We start from the raw sequence: 17,774 nt of genomic DNA, 5'->3' as shown, positions 1-17,774 counted from the left end.
CAGTCCCTTATTAGAGCACTGTTCACACACATACGCTGCACAGACGTTCAGCCACCAGTGATGTGTAGCAGTCACTTAGATTCACTCGCCTTCATGAAAGTGCATAACAGAACCGAGCATTCATGTGTATGGGGGAGTCCGGAGGAATAGCTGCAAACCAAATGTTCCCTCAGACAGCGGCTATTACACATTGTCCAGGGACCAGCAGGGAATGTGCACCCCCGGCCCGGCTCTTGGCTGCCTGCACCAGGTAATTCAGGGTTCCCTCCTGTGTGAATATTTAGCCTGTCTAAGGGAGGGGGGGGGGGGGGGTTGGTGTTGGAACGCTCTGCACAATGCTCGGTCTGTTACTGGATATTTTTAGTCTTGTGGGTGTTTCTTCCATCTTGTCACCTCCTCCTGCTCACACCTAGCTGTATATAGTCACCTTATCCCCAGGCTCACACATACACCACCTGTGAGAATAACAGGAGCCAGCAACAATGGACAGTCAGTGTGCAGGTAAGTGACAGCTCAGGATACACTGTGTACCCCCAGTGATCCTAGTACCCCGCAGTATCCCCCAGAACCCCCCACTCACTGCCCCTCAGTACCCTGCAGCATCCCCCAGTACCTCGCAGTGACCCCCAGTGCCAGGGAAATATGGGGAGCTGTACAACTAGACTGGACCACTGTAGGAGGGTCTGTCTGTCTCTATCATAATTACCTGTATGGCAAGACGGACGGCCATGTCCATTGTTTAACAGCTCATATCATTAATATCAACTTACAGGAAATTCAGCAGAATGTAAGAGACAGGTGTGAACACAGACATAGCAGTTCTGTTATCTATCTATGTTGTGTGCAGAAGACCCCGCACCATTCACTGCTCTCTTTATACTGTACAAACAGCTTCAATCATATGTTACAGATCGCCAAAATTGTGACCGCCCCGCCCAGCACTAGGGGTAGTCTGAGAATGTGCTGCCTCTAGTGGTAATACCCGGAGCTCCCTCTAGTGGTAGTACCAGGAATCCAGAATGTGTCACTTAAAGGGAGCCCTGCAGATAGATAGGTTACTGTCACCAGAACCAGCATATCACCCCAGCCCTGCAGATAGATAGGTTACTGTCACCAAAACCAGCATATCACCCCAGCCCTGCAGATATATAGGTTACTGTCACCAGAACCAGCATATCACCCCAGCCCTGCAGATAGATAGGTTACTGTCACCAGAACCAGCATATCACCCCAGCCCTGCAGATAGATAGGTTAGTGTCACCAGAACCAGCATATCACCCCAGCCCTGCAGATAGATAGGTTACTGTCACCAGACCCAGCATATCACCCCAGCCCTGCAGATAGATAGGTTACTGTCACCAGAACCAGCATATCACCCCAGCCCTGCAAATAGATAGGTTAGTGTCACCAGACCCAGCATATCACCCCAGCACTGCAGATAGATAGGTTACTGTCACCAGAACCAGCATATCACCCCAGCCCTGCAGATAGATAGGTTAGTGTCACCAGAACCAGCATATCACCCCAGCCCTGCAGATAGGTTACTGTCACCAGAACCAGCATATCAACCAGCCCTGTAGATAGATAGGTTACTGTCACCAGAACCAGCATATCACCACAGCCCTGCAGATAGATAGGTTACTGTCACCAGACCCAGCATATCACCACAGCCCTGCAGATAGGTTACTGTCACCAGAACCAGCATATCAACCAGCCCTGTAGATAGATAGGTTACTGTCACCAGACCCAGCATATCACCCCAGCCCTGCAGATAGATAGGTTACTGTCACCAGAACCAGCATATCACCCCAGCCCTGCATATAGATAGGTTAGTGTCACCAGACCCAGCATATCACCCCAGCACTGCAGATAGATAGGTTACTGTCACCAGAACCAGCATATCACCCCAGCCCTGCAGATAGATAGGTTAGTGTCACCAGAACCAGCATATCACCCCAGCCCTGCAGATAGGTTACTGTCACCAGAACCAGCATATCAACCAGCCCTGTAGATAGATAGGTTACTGTCACCAGAACCAGCATATCACCACAGCCCTGCAGATAGATAGGTTAGTGTCACTAAAACCAGCATCTGCGCCTGTGGAAACAGTGCCACTCTTGTCCATTGGTTGTATCTGGTATTGCAGTTCATTTAAAAGGGTTATCAAACTCCATTTTTATTGATGATCTATACTCAGGATAGGTTAGTCCATAAAAGACCACTAGAGGTCTGACACCCAGAACCCCCACTGATCAGCTGTTCGAAGGGGCTTGTGCAATCATTGTGACCTCTTCACTGTTGGCATCTCCAGTTAAGTATGATTGATTGATTGATGGAAAACTGGGTAGTAACGCGCCTGCTCCTCTGTGTCCCTGGGAGGGTCGGGGTTTTCTTATTTGTACAGGCATGTAACACGCAGGTCATGATAAGAAGAGGGCGGGTGATGTGTAATATATGGCTGCAGGTAAATCCGTATATTATTCAGGTCACCTGTGAAATAAGAAGAGTCTGAGCCGATCCTGAATAACCTGCAGCCGTATACTGTGATGTATATGGAGGGCACCCCTCAGCCTCGCGTATAGGATAGAGGACCCGCTTTTTATGATATTTTTTTTCTTTCATCTGTAATTTTTATTTAAATATTTTCCACTACAGTAAATAAAGTCTCTTGTTCTCTGTTCACACAATACTGCGGTCCTGATTTTCCCTACGTGTGAGGTATTTGTATGAGATTCCCCACACGTATAGGTTTTATATATGTTCTCCATAAATAATAAGATTGTAAGAATTATCTTTCCCCGGCTGCCAAACCAGGAAAATGTGATGGTGGGAAAAAGCATGAACATGGCGATGGGAAACATGAGCACAAGCATGGAGACCATAAGCATGGAGACCACAAGCATGGAGACCACAAGCATGGAGACCACAAACATGGAGACCACAAACATGGAGACCACAAACATGGAGACCACAAGCATGGAGAAGGCCACTGCAAAGGACACAAGGTACAGCCAGTGATGACTTGTAGGATATGATGGATGATATAGCGCAGTATTCTGAGACGTTGTGTCTTGCAGGGGGAGTGCGGCCATTCCAGTGACTCCAGTAGTTCCAGCAGCTCCAGTGGAAGTGACTGCGAGAAGGGAAAGGTAAAGCCATGAGGCAGCACCAGCTCAGTGTCTGTTCAGGCTCCAGGGTCCTTCTGAACCAGATTTGGATCATTGTGGGGAGATCTGGTTTAGCTGATCCATATGGGGCAGATCCATTAAGATTGGGGTTCTGTCCGTCCATCTTCATATAGTCCTGGACAGGCACAAGGTACGGCTGACTTAACCCGCAGCCCTGGACTCTTGCCCGTGTGTCAGGATAGAGATCTGTGGCCATTCCTGTATCAGCCAGGCCAGAACATTGGTGTATGATATGGAGTTATAGGAAATACATTGGGCCCTCGAGAGGTGCAGGATGGGGAGAAGGGGCAGATGGGTAATAGGTCAGAGGGGCACTCATATAGTCACTGGTCTGAGGGGAACTAGGAGGCCCTGGGCCCCAAAGCACAGTCTGTAATAGGGCCCCCGTGCTCCATCTGTAACAGGGCCCCGCTTACTATGTTGTTTGTATAATACTGGTGTCTTATAAATGGGGCATTTATAAGGCACCATTTTGGCCAAGTAGTGACACCCTACGTGCAATGGGACCTGAAAGTGGCCCCATTATATAGGCAGGCTCAGTGCAAGTAGCTCCTCCATGTACGGCAGTCAAGTCAAGTTATAGGCAGTGGGGTCAGGGTGGCCGTTATACTGTAGGTGCAGGAGTGGCCGCCGTAACACTGACAGCCCACTGGAGGGTCAGAGGCCCTCAGGATTTGAACAAACTCCAGAGGGGCCCGGGGCCGGAGTAACATAAATAAAAGTAAAATAAATAAATAAATTCCTGGCGCTCTGGTGTTGCTGCCGCAGCCTGTTCAGTCGCACGCCGTGCTTCAGTCCTATGAACCCAAGTACCCCATGTGACCATGGAGACCACTCAGGAGCCGCTGGAGAGGGAACGGTGACATATGTGAGTGACATCACTGATCCTTCTCCAGCCTCAATGGTGACATGGGGTGCAGGGGGAATGAGGCGAGGGCAACCAAATGTCCCATAGTGGTCCCTGCGCACAGTAGTATGTCCCATAGTGGCCCCTGCGCACAGTAGTATGTCCCATAGTGGCCCCTGCGCACAGTAGTATGTCCTATAGTGGCTAAACATTCCTCATTACTGCCGCCTACAGGCCGCTGTGTGCACTGCAGCTTAGTACTGACAAAGCTCAATGTTCGGTCCTCTCTGCAGGGACACGGAGACGGCCACGAGCACAAGAAGAAGGAGAAGAAGCACAAAGACAAGAAGGAGAAGTGCGAGAAGAAGCTTTAATAGCAAGGTCTTGTGTGTGGGATAAGTTGCAGCATTGTGTCAATAAAGGCACCCTATACTATACGCTCTGTCTTATATACTGCACCATTGGGATGTTGGGGCACATCTCCTGCATTTCCCTGAACATAATTCAGGATCTTATATCACTGAGAGTTGTCTTAGGATTGTTTTCAGGAGACGTCTTATGTTTTTTTTCTATCCGCTCACCAGACCCAGAACGAGCGCTGGCGAGTGTCAGTGGTGTCCGGGCTCTCACACACGGGCCTGTCTCACTCCTGTCACAGCCCTTCCCATTGCAGCAGCGTTCCAGTGTAACGGTTGGCTCCCCCTGGTGACTGGAAGCAGCCACAACGCTTGGGCTCAGGAACGGCAGGATGGCAGCGGGACTGATCTGTGTGAGAGCCGGCACTAGTGGTAGTTAGCGACTATTGTTGTGGAGAACCTGCTCACCATCCGGTACTGACAGCTCCTTAAGGTCAATGTCCCATTCATTGGAGGTGTCCGCTCCCCTCACTGAGGGGTCTGCTGTGTCTGTCCCCCTGTATTTTACATCTAGAACTGTCCGGACACTACTTTTCAATGAATTGTAAGTGGCGCTTATTTTTGGAGTAGGGCAGATTACTCCAGGTAAAGCTTCAAGCAAACTCCAAAAACCCTGAAAAAAATCCCACTAGGGCTTATTTTGGGAAGCAGAGTCGGTCCTGAGGATTGTGGGAGACCCGAGGCTAGACGTGACTAGTGGTGACAGTAGAATGTCACACGTACCTGGACATGAAGCCTCGGCCTCAGCTCGTTGTCCCATAAGCAGCAGCAGCAGCATCATCATCATGTGGCCGACTCCTGTACTGCCGCTCTATGACGCCCCCCCGTACTCCATGGCCATTAGCGATAATATTACCTTGGCCTGCTCTCTTCTGCTCCCTGGGATCGGCAGTATAGCAGGCACACATACACATATGGGCGATATATAAACCTGACACAGATGCAGAATGGACAGGTCTAGGACTCCCATATAAAGGATGTTCATGGGGTGACTGTGGTCCTGCGGGATCATCTGGGGGAATCCGCCTGAACATCGAGCAGGACACTTGTTTTACTTTCTGCTTGCTGAGGAGACAGACTCATAATCAGCTCCAAATTCTGTCATCTGAAAGGGCCTGGGGGGAGGGGGGCACATTTTCCATACAGCCCAGGGTGCAGGGTAGCCGGCACTTGCAGATGTCACAGACGGAGAATAGTCCCCCTTATCCCTCATAACGACCAATCAATTATTTTATTTATTTTTTTTACATACATTTGTGTGATTTTGTGGACTGGGCAAAAAAGCAGAACATGGGAGCAGCAGGACCATGCCGGGGGGAGAAACACGGGAGCAGCAGGACCGCGCTGGGTTGTGTGGAAGAACACAGGAGCAGCAAGACCACGGGGGGGGAGGAACACGGGGGAACTGAGCAGCAGGACCATGCCGGGGGAGGAACACGGGAAGTTTTTGCAGCAGCTCAGTCATGATCTCTGCAGACTCTGAACTGAAGATTTCCCCAAAGGCATTTAAAAATGTACATCGCTCCATAGCAACGCGCTCCGAATCTCCAGAGTACTCAGCAAGCGCAGTAGTGATGGTGTCAGAGATATTAGGTGTAAAGTCCGCACATACAGCAGCAACATCATAGTCTAAGAGGAGCAACTGCAGCAAACACAGACTATCAATAATGCACCCATATACCCTATAGATCAGGCAAAAGACGACTCCAGCTTTCCAATTCTCCAGCATGTTCTACTCCTTACTCCATCCCAACACCCAAGAAGCGACTGCTCAGCCAATGACCGGCCTCAGCCATTTCCAGTGAGTCGAGAAGGGATGAGGAGGCAGAAGACAACAGTGAGGGAGCCATGACCAGAGGCAGCATCAGGAGCTATAGAAACGGGACGGATGGAACATGGACACAAGCAGGTATAGGAGTCACCTATAGAATTCTGACAACCACCAATAAGAGACAGGAGGCAAAAAATAGTCACTGACAGTGGAAAAGAATTTAATATAGTGACAAACACAGACAGTGGGGCCACACTCCGAGATAACGCCTGTACAATGCAGACACTATAGTGAGCCAACACTCCATTAGAGGAGGACGCAGCCCATAGCGTCCACTTACCGGATAGAAAGAGGAGAGTTTGGTTTATTCAGAGCTGAATTAGCGAATAAAGGCGAAGGCCTGCACATTTCCATGAAAGATGAAATTTCCTAAAATTTTGTAAGATGCTAACTGAATGCACAGTCTGTAGGTTGTCAGAGTCCAGTAGCTGTATATATCTATCTATCAGATACGTGGGGTGTATATACTACAGGCACTGCAGATGGGACTAAACCCAAGGACATAAATAGCCAGAATGAAGGACTCGGGGATTAGATGCAAGGCCTAAAATATAAAGGGGTTTAGTTCTCGCTTCCTAATACTTATCGGCCCCTCTTCTGGGGACAACAGGCAGCGGCACAAAGACAGACAGAGGCTTCATACAAGGGGGTCATCAGGAGAAGAAGATCCCCCCAGTCTGCACTTATGAGGGTCCCATCTCTGGAGAAGGTCGTCCAGTGCGCCAGGTGGTGGAGATGTGGTCGGGACCCCTATACAAATAATATCCAAGCAATGGGGTCCATGCACAGAAAACAGTACAAAAACAGTTAAAGAAGGTGCCTGATGGAAGGAGGGTGCGAAGTGGCCCACTCATAGGGCTGAGATTCCAATATGGCCCCTCCATCTTCAGCACACGCTCATCAGATAGGAAATCATCTCACCAGGTGGTAAGTCAGCCAGTACATGAAGAGGGGCTGCACTGCAGCGATGGCCATTGTTAGGTACATACGTAACTGGTTCCTGGCGCCGCGGACCAAGACGCCCTCGGCTGCAGCTTCTGACAGGATCTTTAGCCTCAAGGTCCGAATCTGAGAAGACAAAGCAGAACAGGTGAGGATCGCAGTTATCTGTCTACTGTCCAGCCGGGCCCCCGGCTGATCAGCTGAAGAGGCCGAGGTGTGTAGGGGAGCGCGGCAGCCACTTCAGTACAAGCATGGCGGCTCAGTGAATCCACTTGAATGGGTTTGAGCAGTGACCAATGGACGTCACATGGCTTGTACAGCGGAGAAGGGGCTCAGGGACTGCTGCTGACGCTTCAAACGGCTGATCCATGGGGGGTCCTGAGTGTCACACCCCATGGGTCTTTAATTGATGACCTATCCTAAGGTCCCAGAAAACCTCTTTAAGGACTACTCAATTCTCCAAATCAGGCAGGACCCAAGCACAACACTTGCAGCTACAAGTGGGATGCGGGGATGTGTCTGGAGAACCCCATTAAGGGCTTATTTGTACTAATCGGCCATTGTTAGACGTCTCTTACGGTGTCATATTCAGCACTTACCATGAAGAACACGACGGAGACACAACACCAGCTTAGTACGATGTAGTATCCTGTCTTCCCAAAGAGGAGGCCGGCCAAAACGCCCGAGATCATCCTGAAGGGTCAGAACAGACAGAAGATTCTAGTAATGAAGACCTTACTACTATAGTATCTGGGGGAGGGGGCAAAGATTACCCTCAAATCTAATCAGAATGGGACCCGTGGGCATCCGCTACCAAGACCCCCCCAAACCCCCCCCGTTTACTCACCCCACATATTTGTAGCCAGAGAATGCTACGAGATCCACGGTGGTGAGGTCGGTGTTTACAGTGACAAGGTAGAGGCTGAGAAGGACGGCAAAGACCTCGACGATGAGCCAGGCCAAGGCTGAGCTGGCCTGCATGCCCAAGATCTCCGGGGAGAAGCTGAGGAGCAACGAGATAATCCATCAATACAATATATGGCAATCACACCCCCCACCACCACCCTGGGATTTAAAGGGGTTGAGGACCTTTCCCTTGGGCAGGAGTCTGACCCCCAGAACCCCCCAGGACACTCCATCACTTCCACCTCATAGGTCTCATGGCATCAGAATCAGTCACATGATCTGTTTGCAGATCAGTCTCAATGAGACTGGAGGGTGTGGAAGAGTTTTTGATTGAGGACTATCCTCAGGGGTCACATGACTTGTGCTGCCAATGCGGCATAATAGAGGCCAATGAACAGAACTAAAAGATCAGGCAGAGCGCTCTGGAGCCGTCCTGCCCAATAACAGGGAGAACAGAGTCCTGTCCATCCCACCCTGAACTCATCTCTATGATCTATGGAAGGAGGAAACAAAGACAAACCATCGTCCCCTGACACAGCCGGAGCCTGGGGAGGAGAGTGACCCCTGAACCCCAGCGAGGCAGCATTAACCCTGCCACTGCCATCTTACATTAACTATTTGGCTGGTGCGGACCAACAGGGGTTATTGCATTAATCCCTTCACTGCCCTAGACCACCAGGACATAGAGATGAGCGAATAGTATTCGATCGAATACCTCGCTCCCACAGAACACCAAGGGGTTAAGCGTAGTGAATATTCGATGTGCTTAACCCCTTGGTGTTTGGGAGCGAGGTAATACTATTATCTCATCTCTACCAGGACATCAACCTTCATTGCCCTAGACAACCAGAGACGATGATGATGCTCGGGGGGTGGGGGTAGGAGGGGATTTCAGCAGATTGTTCAGCTCCCTATTCAGTTTGCATCAGCCTGTGCAGTTCGATGCTTTTCTCATTGACCTGCATAAGATCAGGCAGTGTAATACAAACTATAATAAATTATATTACAAGCGCTTGCGGAAAATCACATGTTGTCTGAACGTTCATGCACATGACTGTTTGCTAGATGTGCTTGTCATAGCTAACACACCGACCCATTCGAGTCTATGGCCCCACATCCAAGACCTTGTATTATTCCGGGCCTGTGTATGCGTCAGTGAGTCCAGCACAAGACTCAGGGCAGGTCCTGGAAGGTTCATAAGGTGGAGTGCAGGGGTCCCTGGGGGCACAGGCAGCGCACATACACATACACTAAATCTATGGCACAAACATGACATTACTCACTTGTTCTGTGTCCCCAGAGCCAGCCCAGCAACCAGAATATAAGTGATAAAAGCCATGACTGGAAGGAGAAGACATAACATTACTACTGATCGAGACGTCGCCATTCACAACAACCAGCGCAACAACTCACCTGGAATGTAAAGGTCCGGAGCATTGACGTCAAACCGCGGAGCTACAGGAATATCCTGCTGGTACCGAACCTCCCAGTCCTAGGACACACAATCAGAGATTACTGGGATGTAGCAGTGTTTACAAGGTTGTGGTGAGCAGAGACGACGACCACCGGCACAACACAGGACAAGAATCCCTACAGATATACGGCCCGGGCTGAGCAGGACACAACCTTACCTGGTGCACGTAGGGGAAGAGCAGCAGCCCGATCTTCTTCCCAACATAAACCGTGTCGACTGCAAAATAATACTTGAGCTTGTTTACCGGGATAATCCTGTCAATCTGCAAGACACAGAAGAAACCTCTTACACTCAATCCCATCCCAAGACATTGGACGTCTTCAGTCGTTACTTGGAAGTGACCAAGGGACATTACTGTGCACTCACATTTTTGTCCACCATCTCCTTGCCCTGAGTAGCCAGACTGCTGCCGTAGGCCATAGCGAAGTTGGACATGGGCTCTGACAGGAAGGCCTGAGTCGGGATGCCCAGAGCCGGGGAGCCATGGTTGTGATACTCTGTGCCATGAGGTCCAGGCCCGGCGCTTGTGTCATCGAATAGCTGATGGGGACCCGCCATATTGGGGTTGGAGCCTCGGAGCCGCCGCTTTGAAGCTAATAAAAGAAAGAAAGAAAGAAAGAAAGAAAAAAATGTCATAAGGTAGACAAAGCAGCAAAGACGGGACGTCCATTCACTACGGCCACAGATTCTATCAGTCACGGCAGGTCTCCATCATCTTCAGCTCTTACTGCACTAGATTAGGTTGTTCCTCTGCTGCTACTCCTGGAAATGTAGGACTAGTTCCTGGCACGCACTGGGTAAGTTCAGAGGAGCAGCACAATATCAGAATATATACTATATACTCCAGTTATTTCACTGACATCTCTGCTGACGGATCTTAATATGGCGGTCCTTCCTCTCTGACCGATCTCCGTATTTCACAATAGTCAGCTCAGACTCCGCCCATCACATACACGACGAGCACCAGATCTATAGTTAGGGTAGAATTAAGGTGCCGTGCACTATAGACCCCTATACACACACACACAATAGTATATACCAGACACTACGGGCAGATTGTCAGGACATCTTTGTATTACAGGGGTTTTCTGAGAGTTAATATGGATGACCGATTCTTAGGAAAGATAATCAATACCTGATCAGCGGGGTCCCAACAGTGCTTGAGTGATGGCCGCTTCTGTGTCACAGGCCAGTGATGTCATATTGCGGCTCAGTACCATTTAAGTGAATAGGGCTGAGCTGCAATACCAAGCACAACCACTATACAATGTGTGGCGCTGTGGTATACAGTGAAGAGGATGCATTGTGGTCTCTGTATACAGCTAGTGTGCGGGGTTCCCAGGCATCAGACCCCACCGATCAGGTCCGGGTCACCTACCCTAAGCACAGGCCATCAAGATGTAACTCTACCAAAAATCCTTTAGGTAAAATTTCTGATGTCTGGGAAAGAGCAGCCGTCCAAACTCAGCACCAAAACCAAATGTGAACAAAGCCGAACGACTAATGACAGCTCACTATACAACCGGCCGGGACGACAACTCAGGACCACGGGAGGCCGAAACACAACCCCAAGGCCCCATCACAGTGCAAGGGGTTACACCAAACATGCAAAGGTGCCCCGAAACCAGCAGACGGCTGCAGCGCTCACATGAATGATGTGCGAGACCACCGCAGCCACAGGGAATGTAGAGGGGACTTAGGAAGGCTTACACACTAGGGCTAGAATTTAATAAGACTGCCATACTGTACACCAGTCTTAAAGGGGCAGCCCAGGTATACAGATAGCACAGAGGCTGGAGAATCAGCGGGCCAGTCCAGCAGCGTCACCTGCGGCAGAAGACTCCACCACACGGGAACGCCACGTCTACACGTCTAAGGAAGAGACCCGGAGATGTCTTATGTCAGTGCGGTGGCGACTTCCTGCAAGAAACCTCGGGACGCCACCATAAGAGACCGCAGTGGAGGACACTGGAGAGCTGAATATCCTGGACAACCCCTTTAATAAAGGCCCCGACTGACACCGGTGATGGGAGATTTATGAAGAGGCTGCACCGGAATGGAGACTATGCCATATGGAATTAGGGTGGGTGGGGCTTGTGGCACAAGAAAGGGTCTCGCACCAAAATGTGCACCACAATACAATCCCCCGTCAGTATGACACAGACTGGCAGGGGACATTTCGAATTGTCTGTTACGTCTCCATTTCATCTCCACCCAAGTTATCCTGGATTCACACCAGCGCCCCATCTCCGTTATACAGGTTTCCGTGTTCTGCCGACACAAGATGGAAATATGCAGAACGGAGGATGGGCGCTGGTGTGAACCCGTCCTTACCCAGAGCAGATAACGGACGTGTGCTGGGGGGCTCGCTACCTTCCATTACTGTGCACTTCTAATTATCTGTAACCATTTTGTCCCTTTACATCCCCCCACCCCAGTCACCCCTCAGCCATCTGTACCCCATACACGTATAATACTGTGCGCAGGGGCCACTATGGGGCATAATACTGTGCGCAGGGGCCACTATGGGGCATAATACTGTGCGCAGGGGCCACTATGGGGCATAATACTGTGCGCAGGGGCCACTATGGGGCATAATACTGTGCGCAGGGGCCACTATGGGGCATAATACTGTGCGCAGGGGCCACTATGGGGCATAATACTGTGCGCAGGGGCCACTATGGGGCATAATACTGTGCGCAGGGGCCACTATGGGGCATAATACTGTGCGCAGGGGCCACTATGGGGCATACTACTGTGCGCAGGGGCCACTATGGGGCATACTACTGTGCGCAGGGGCCACTATGGGGCATACTACTGTGCGCAGGGGCCACTATGGGGCATACTACTGTGCGCAGGGGCCACTATGGGGCATACTACTGTGCGCAGGGGCCACTATGGGGCATACTACTGTGCGCAGGGGCCACTATGGGGCATACTACTGTGCGCAGGGGCCACTATGGGGCATACTACTGTGCGCAGGGGCCACTATGGGGCATACTACTGTGCGCAGGGGCCACTATGGGGCATACTACTGTGCGCAGGGGCCACTATGGGGCATACTACTGTGCGCAGGGGCCACTATGGGGCATACTACTGTGCGCAGGGGCCACTATGGGGCATACTACTGTGCGCAGGGGCCACTATGGGGGATAATACTGTGCGCAGGGGCCACTATGGGGGATAATACTGTGCGCAGGGGCCACTATGGGGGATAATACTGTGTGCAGGGGCCACTATGGGGGATAATACTGTGTGCAGGGGCCACTATGGGGGATAATACTGTGTGCAGGGGCCACTATGGGGGATAATACTGTGTGCAGGGGCCACTATGGGGGATAATACTGTGTGCAGGGGCCACTATGGGGGATAATACTGTGTGCAGGGGCCACTATGGGGGATAATACTGTGTGCAGGGGCCACTATGGGGGATAATACTGTGTGCAGGGGCCACTATGGGGGATAATACTGTGTGCAGGGGCCACTATGGGGGATAATACTGTGTGCAGGGGCCACTATGGGGGATAATACTGTGTGCAGGGGCCACTATGGGGGATAATACTGTGTGCAGGGGCCACTATGGGGGATAATACTGTGTGCAGGGGCCACTATGGGGGATAATACTGTGTGCAGGGGCCACTATGGGGGATAATACTGTGTGCAGGGGCCACTATGGGGGATAATACTGTGTGCAGGGGCCACTATGGGGGATAATACTGTGTGCAGGGGCCACTATGGGGGATAATACTGTGTGCAGGGGCCACTATGGGGGATAATACTGTGTGCAGGGGCCACTATGGGGGATAATACTGTGTGCAGGGGCCACTATGGGGGATAATACTGTGTGCAGGGGCCACTATGGGACATAATAATGTGCGCAGGGGCCACTATGGAACATACTACTGTGCGTAGGGGCCACTATGGGACATAATACTGGGGCAAGACACCACCATGTACAAATGTACAACTGTACAACGGCCGTGTGTGGTACTGCCACTGCCCTCAGCCCGCGCCCCGTACTCTGCTGACCACAAGCCCTCGCCACGTCCATTACTTACGGGCCTTGAAGCTGCTCTCCCGGTTCATGGCTCCGCTGTGGTGACGCGGCCTCCCCTCCTCCTCTTAACCAGCTGACGCGCAGACTCTCTACTGACCAATCACAGGGCTGCTGAGACACAATGTTCAGTATAGAATGCTAATAAAGTTTGTCGAATCGTAGTAAAAAAATGTAACGCATCTGTGATGTGGCATGGGCGGGACCTGATGACGTCAGATCAAAGACTTGGCAGGGGCGGGACCTGGCACGTCACATGACCCTGCCGAGAAAGCGCAGTAGAGAAGACGCGCTGAGCTCGCTGTGTGTGTACAGGGACGTGCGGTAGTTGTGCTGCAGCCTCTCCTGTATCATTAGATTATATAGTAAAGTGAATGGAATCCCTGTAAAGTTTAGGCTCGTTCACACGGAGTAAACGTGCTCTCTTTTGGTGTGTATTCTTACACGTGTAAGAATAGGCGAGGCGTTTTTTTGTTGCAAAGTGGTTTTTTGTCGCGTTTTCTGTTATTTTACACGTGTAAAAATGCACACCAAAATGAGCGCGCATATACTCAGTGTGAATGGACCCTAATAAGCCTGAGGCTACACTACTGGTAGCGGCTCTTGTCTTCAGGTGCAGTGTTGTCATAGAGACCTTGTCTGCCCCAGCTGTATGTGAGGACTCCCTCAATCTCCAACATATTTATACACAGCTGCGCCCCGTCCAGTCACAGGTCACCTGAGGTATTGCGGAGCCTAGGGCTGTATTTGGAGGAAGGCGGCCATGGTTTACCTAATATTATAATAGTGTTATGGTAGAGACACAAGGGGGTCCCCGGGGAGCTGATGGGTCATCATAATCGTCCTTGTGAGGGGAGGGCAAATAACCCCCCTGCTCTGGGCAATACTGTCTGTACAAAGACCCCGGGAGAGAAACAGGACGGGCCGGTGTGCTAAGTCACAGTGAGGGAGAAGATACTGGAGCGTTACTAGAGTGGTAATGGAGTGGGACTGGGGCGGTACTGGGATGGGACTGGGGTGGTACTAGAGCATTTCTAGGATGGTAATGGAGTGGGACTGGGGTGGTACTGGAGTATTACTACAGCGGCACTGGGGTGGGACTGGGGCGGTACTTGGATGGGACTGGGGCAGTACTGGAGCGATACTAGGATGGTAATGGAGTATTACTGGCCCGGTACTGCGGTGTTACTAGAACGGTAATAGAGCGTTACTGGGGCAGTACCAGTGTGTTACTACAGCAGGACTGGGGCAGCCTGAAAGTGATAACATGTGATTTTATTCTTCAGATATTTCTCCCCAGCTCTGATCCTATTAATATTATAAATGTGAAAGTTTGTGGGTTTGCATGTTCGGATGTTTGTTCCTCAATCACGGAAAACCCTTCCACCGATTTGGCTGAAATTTTCCACAAACATAGTTAATACACCCGATTAGTAGCAATAGGCTACTTTTCGTCACAATAGCGCACATACGTTTGTGCCAGGACCCCCACAAAACCCAAACTCACACCACCATCTCTGCAATCTCACACACTTTGGACCATAGCAAGCCCCAAAATTCATATTACCCTCTACAGCCTCGCCCCTAACCCCACACAATCACATATACATATACTTTACCACTTTGCCCCTCACCTTAACGATACTCCAGGAGGCTCTCTTTAACGCTCCGGAGCAGCCATGTTTGCCGACCCCCACCGCTCTGACAATCCGCGACACCGCCCACCCATGTCAATACCCCTAGGCGGTCTAATAAATGCAAAAAAAATTTTTTTAAAAAGTAACAAAAATATAAAAAAAATAGATAAAAAGGATTAAAAATTCAAATCCCCCCCCCCTTTCCCTAGAACACATATAAAAGTAGTTAAAAACTGTGAAACACATACATGTTAGGTATCCCCACGTCCAAAATCGCCCTCTCTACAAAGCTACACAAATATTTTTCCTGTTCGGTAAACGCTGTAGCGGGAAAAATGGTCAAAAGTGCCAAACCGCCATTTTTTCACTGTTTTGATTCTGATAAAAATTTGAATAAAAAGTGATCAAAGCAATAACATTTCCCGAAAATGGTAGAACTACAAAGTACACCCGGTCCCACAAAAAAAGACGCCCTATACATCCCCGTACACGCACGTATACCAGAGTTACGCCTGTCGGAATATGGTGACTTATCAAAAAATAATTTTTTAACACAGTTTTGGATTTTTTTTAAGGGGTCAAAATGTAAATAAAACGATATAAATTTGGTATCCCCGGAATCATAACGAAACACAGAATACAGGGGACATGTCATTTTGGTTGCACAGTGAACGCCATAAAACCAAAGCCCGTAAGAAAGTTGCAGAAATGCATTTTTTCTTCAAATCCACCCCATTCGGAATTTTTTCCCTGCTTCCCAGTACATTATATAGAATAATTAATGGTGGCATCATGAAGAAAAATAAAAAAGTTATGGGGTTTAGAAGGAGGGGAGTCAAAAACGGAGGGGAGTCAAAAACGAAAATCAAAAAATGCCATCGGCGGGAAAGGGTTAACTTCAAATACCTCTGTCCCAAAGTCACTATGTAAAGTTTCTCACAACACCGTATATATAGCAGCTCAAATACAAATTAACTTCAACACAAAAGTCTCACGTATTCTCTGAATTACAGCAAAAACAAGATACAAAGTTACATTTCATATCCCATACCTTATACACACTACGAAAACCTTACCCATGCCTGTATATACCCACTTCTACAATCACCGCAGACAAAGTCGCGGGTACCAGCTAGTGGGTAATAATGGAGGCCATTACTGAGGACATAGGGCACCCCTGCTGGTCAGGGAAGGTTCTGTTCGCTTTAGCTCTGCTGATCCTGCTGGCCATTGTCTTAACAATCCTCATAAATAACAAACTTGTAACAGAATTCCAGCGTGACGTATAAAATATAACTTCATATCAAAAAAGATAAAAATGACACGTAACAGGGATCCATGATACAAGATTAAAAAAAACAGCTTATGTGTTTCGGGGAGGAGAAATTCGGCCCCTTACTTACTTAGTCTTGGTGGATATGAGACACCTTGTAATAGATCTTATTAAGGAGATCCGTTTTCTTCTCCACTTTTCAGGCCGTTACTTTTTACATATTAGTCTATGAAGAAGGGAGGGGGATAGAAAAGACCCTCAGATAATTGCTGCTCCTACATTTTGATACTCTGTGCACTTTTAACACTGTTAGGCCCCGTTTCCACGGAGTAACGCGCCGCTCGTTTATCCATGTATACACGTGTCAGAGCGAGGTGCTTCAAAACAGATCCCATTGACTTCAATGGGTGCCAGCTTACGCGCACTACACATTGAAATCAATGGGAGGCTTTATAACTCCTTGATTTCAACGTGTAAGACCGGCACCCATTGAAGTCAATGGGATTTGTTTTGAAGCTCTGACTCTGACACGTGTATGTGTGTCTAAATAAGCGGCACGTTATACCGTGGGAACAGAGCCTTAGGTTGTAGGTAAGAAGCTAGCAGTGCACAGAGTGAGGCAATAAATGAATTAACCAGCGAGCAGCAGTTACTAGTCCTGCTCCATAGAGCTCTATGTGTCAAGCTAAGGGTAAGTTCACATGGATTTTTTTGGTCAGGGTTTTGAGCCCGTATCCGCCTCAAAACCCTGACCAAAAAGACGGCTCCCATTGAAATCAATGGGAGCCGCTCAGGTCTTTTTTCTGGGAGCCATTTCTTCCGGCTCCCGGAAAAAAAGAAGCAAGATGCTCATTCTTAAGGCTGAGTTACCTCATGATTCGGTCTGAAGACACTCCCATTCATTGGGCCTAATCCGGAGTGGAGTGCGCGACTGGATGCCGGGGTGCTGCACCAGCTTTCAGTCACGGCTACCCGTTTTTTGGATCGGAACCTGAGGCAGCCTCCGCCTCAGGTTCCGATCCAAAACCCCCTGTGTGAACTTAACCTAAGGCCCCACGTTGCGGAAACGCAGCTTCTTTTCTTGCAGATTTTGTTGCGTTTTTTTTAAGCCAAAGCCAGGAGTGAACTGAACAGAAGGTAGAAGTATAAGGCCCGATTCACACGGGGCGCGGATGGCGGATTTTGGTCCTGATTCTGACGTGGGAA

The 17,774-nt window shown here is 49.6% G+C and overlaps 2 protein-coding genes across 2 annotated transcripts; one reads left to right on the top strand and one right to left on the bottom strand.

Moving 5' to 3' along the window:
• The first annotated feature begins 440 nt into the window (after positions 1-440).
• On the top strand, positions 441-4,462 carry C11H19orf33 (chromosome 11 C19orf33 homolog). The gene is made up of 4 exons (XM_075261068.1): positions 441-501; positions 2,815-3,005; positions 3,078-3,149; positions 4,329-4,462. Exons 1-4 carry the CDS (start codon positions 483-485, stop codon positions 4,407-4,409), a joined length of 363 nt encoding a protein of 120 aa, XP_075117169.1. The 5' UTR covers positions 441-482; the 3' UTR covers positions 4,410-4,462.
• Positions 4,463-6,425: 1,963 nt separating this feature from the next.
• YIF1B (Yip1 interacting factor homolog B, membrane trafficking protein) lies at positions 6,426-13,742 on the bottom strand. Its single transcript, XM_075258930.1, has 8 exons — positions 13,663-13,742; positions 9,971-10,197; positions 9,762-9,866; positions 9,544-9,622; positions 9,414-9,471; positions 8,072-8,227; positions 7,824-7,917; positions 6,426-7,350 (listed from the first exon to the last, which is right to left on the bottom strand). Exons 1-8 carry the CDS (start codon positions 13,688-13,690, stop codon positions 7,195-7,197), a joined length of 903 nt encoding a protein of 300 aa, XP_075115031.1. The 5' UTR covers positions 13,691-13,742; the 3' UTR covers positions 6,426-7,194.
• Between the last annotated feature and the right edge of the window lie 4,032 nt (positions 13,743-17,774).

Source organism: Leptodactylus fuscus, chromosome 11, assembly GCF_031893055.1.
Source record: "Leptodactylus fuscus isolate aLepFus1 chromosome 11, aLepFus1.hap2, whole genome shotgun sequence".
Lineage (NCBI taxonomy): Eukaryota > Metazoa > Chordata > Amphibia > Anura > Leptodactylidae > Leptodactylus > Leptodactylus fuscus.
This window is presented reverse-complemented; position numbering and strand designations above follow the sequence as displayed.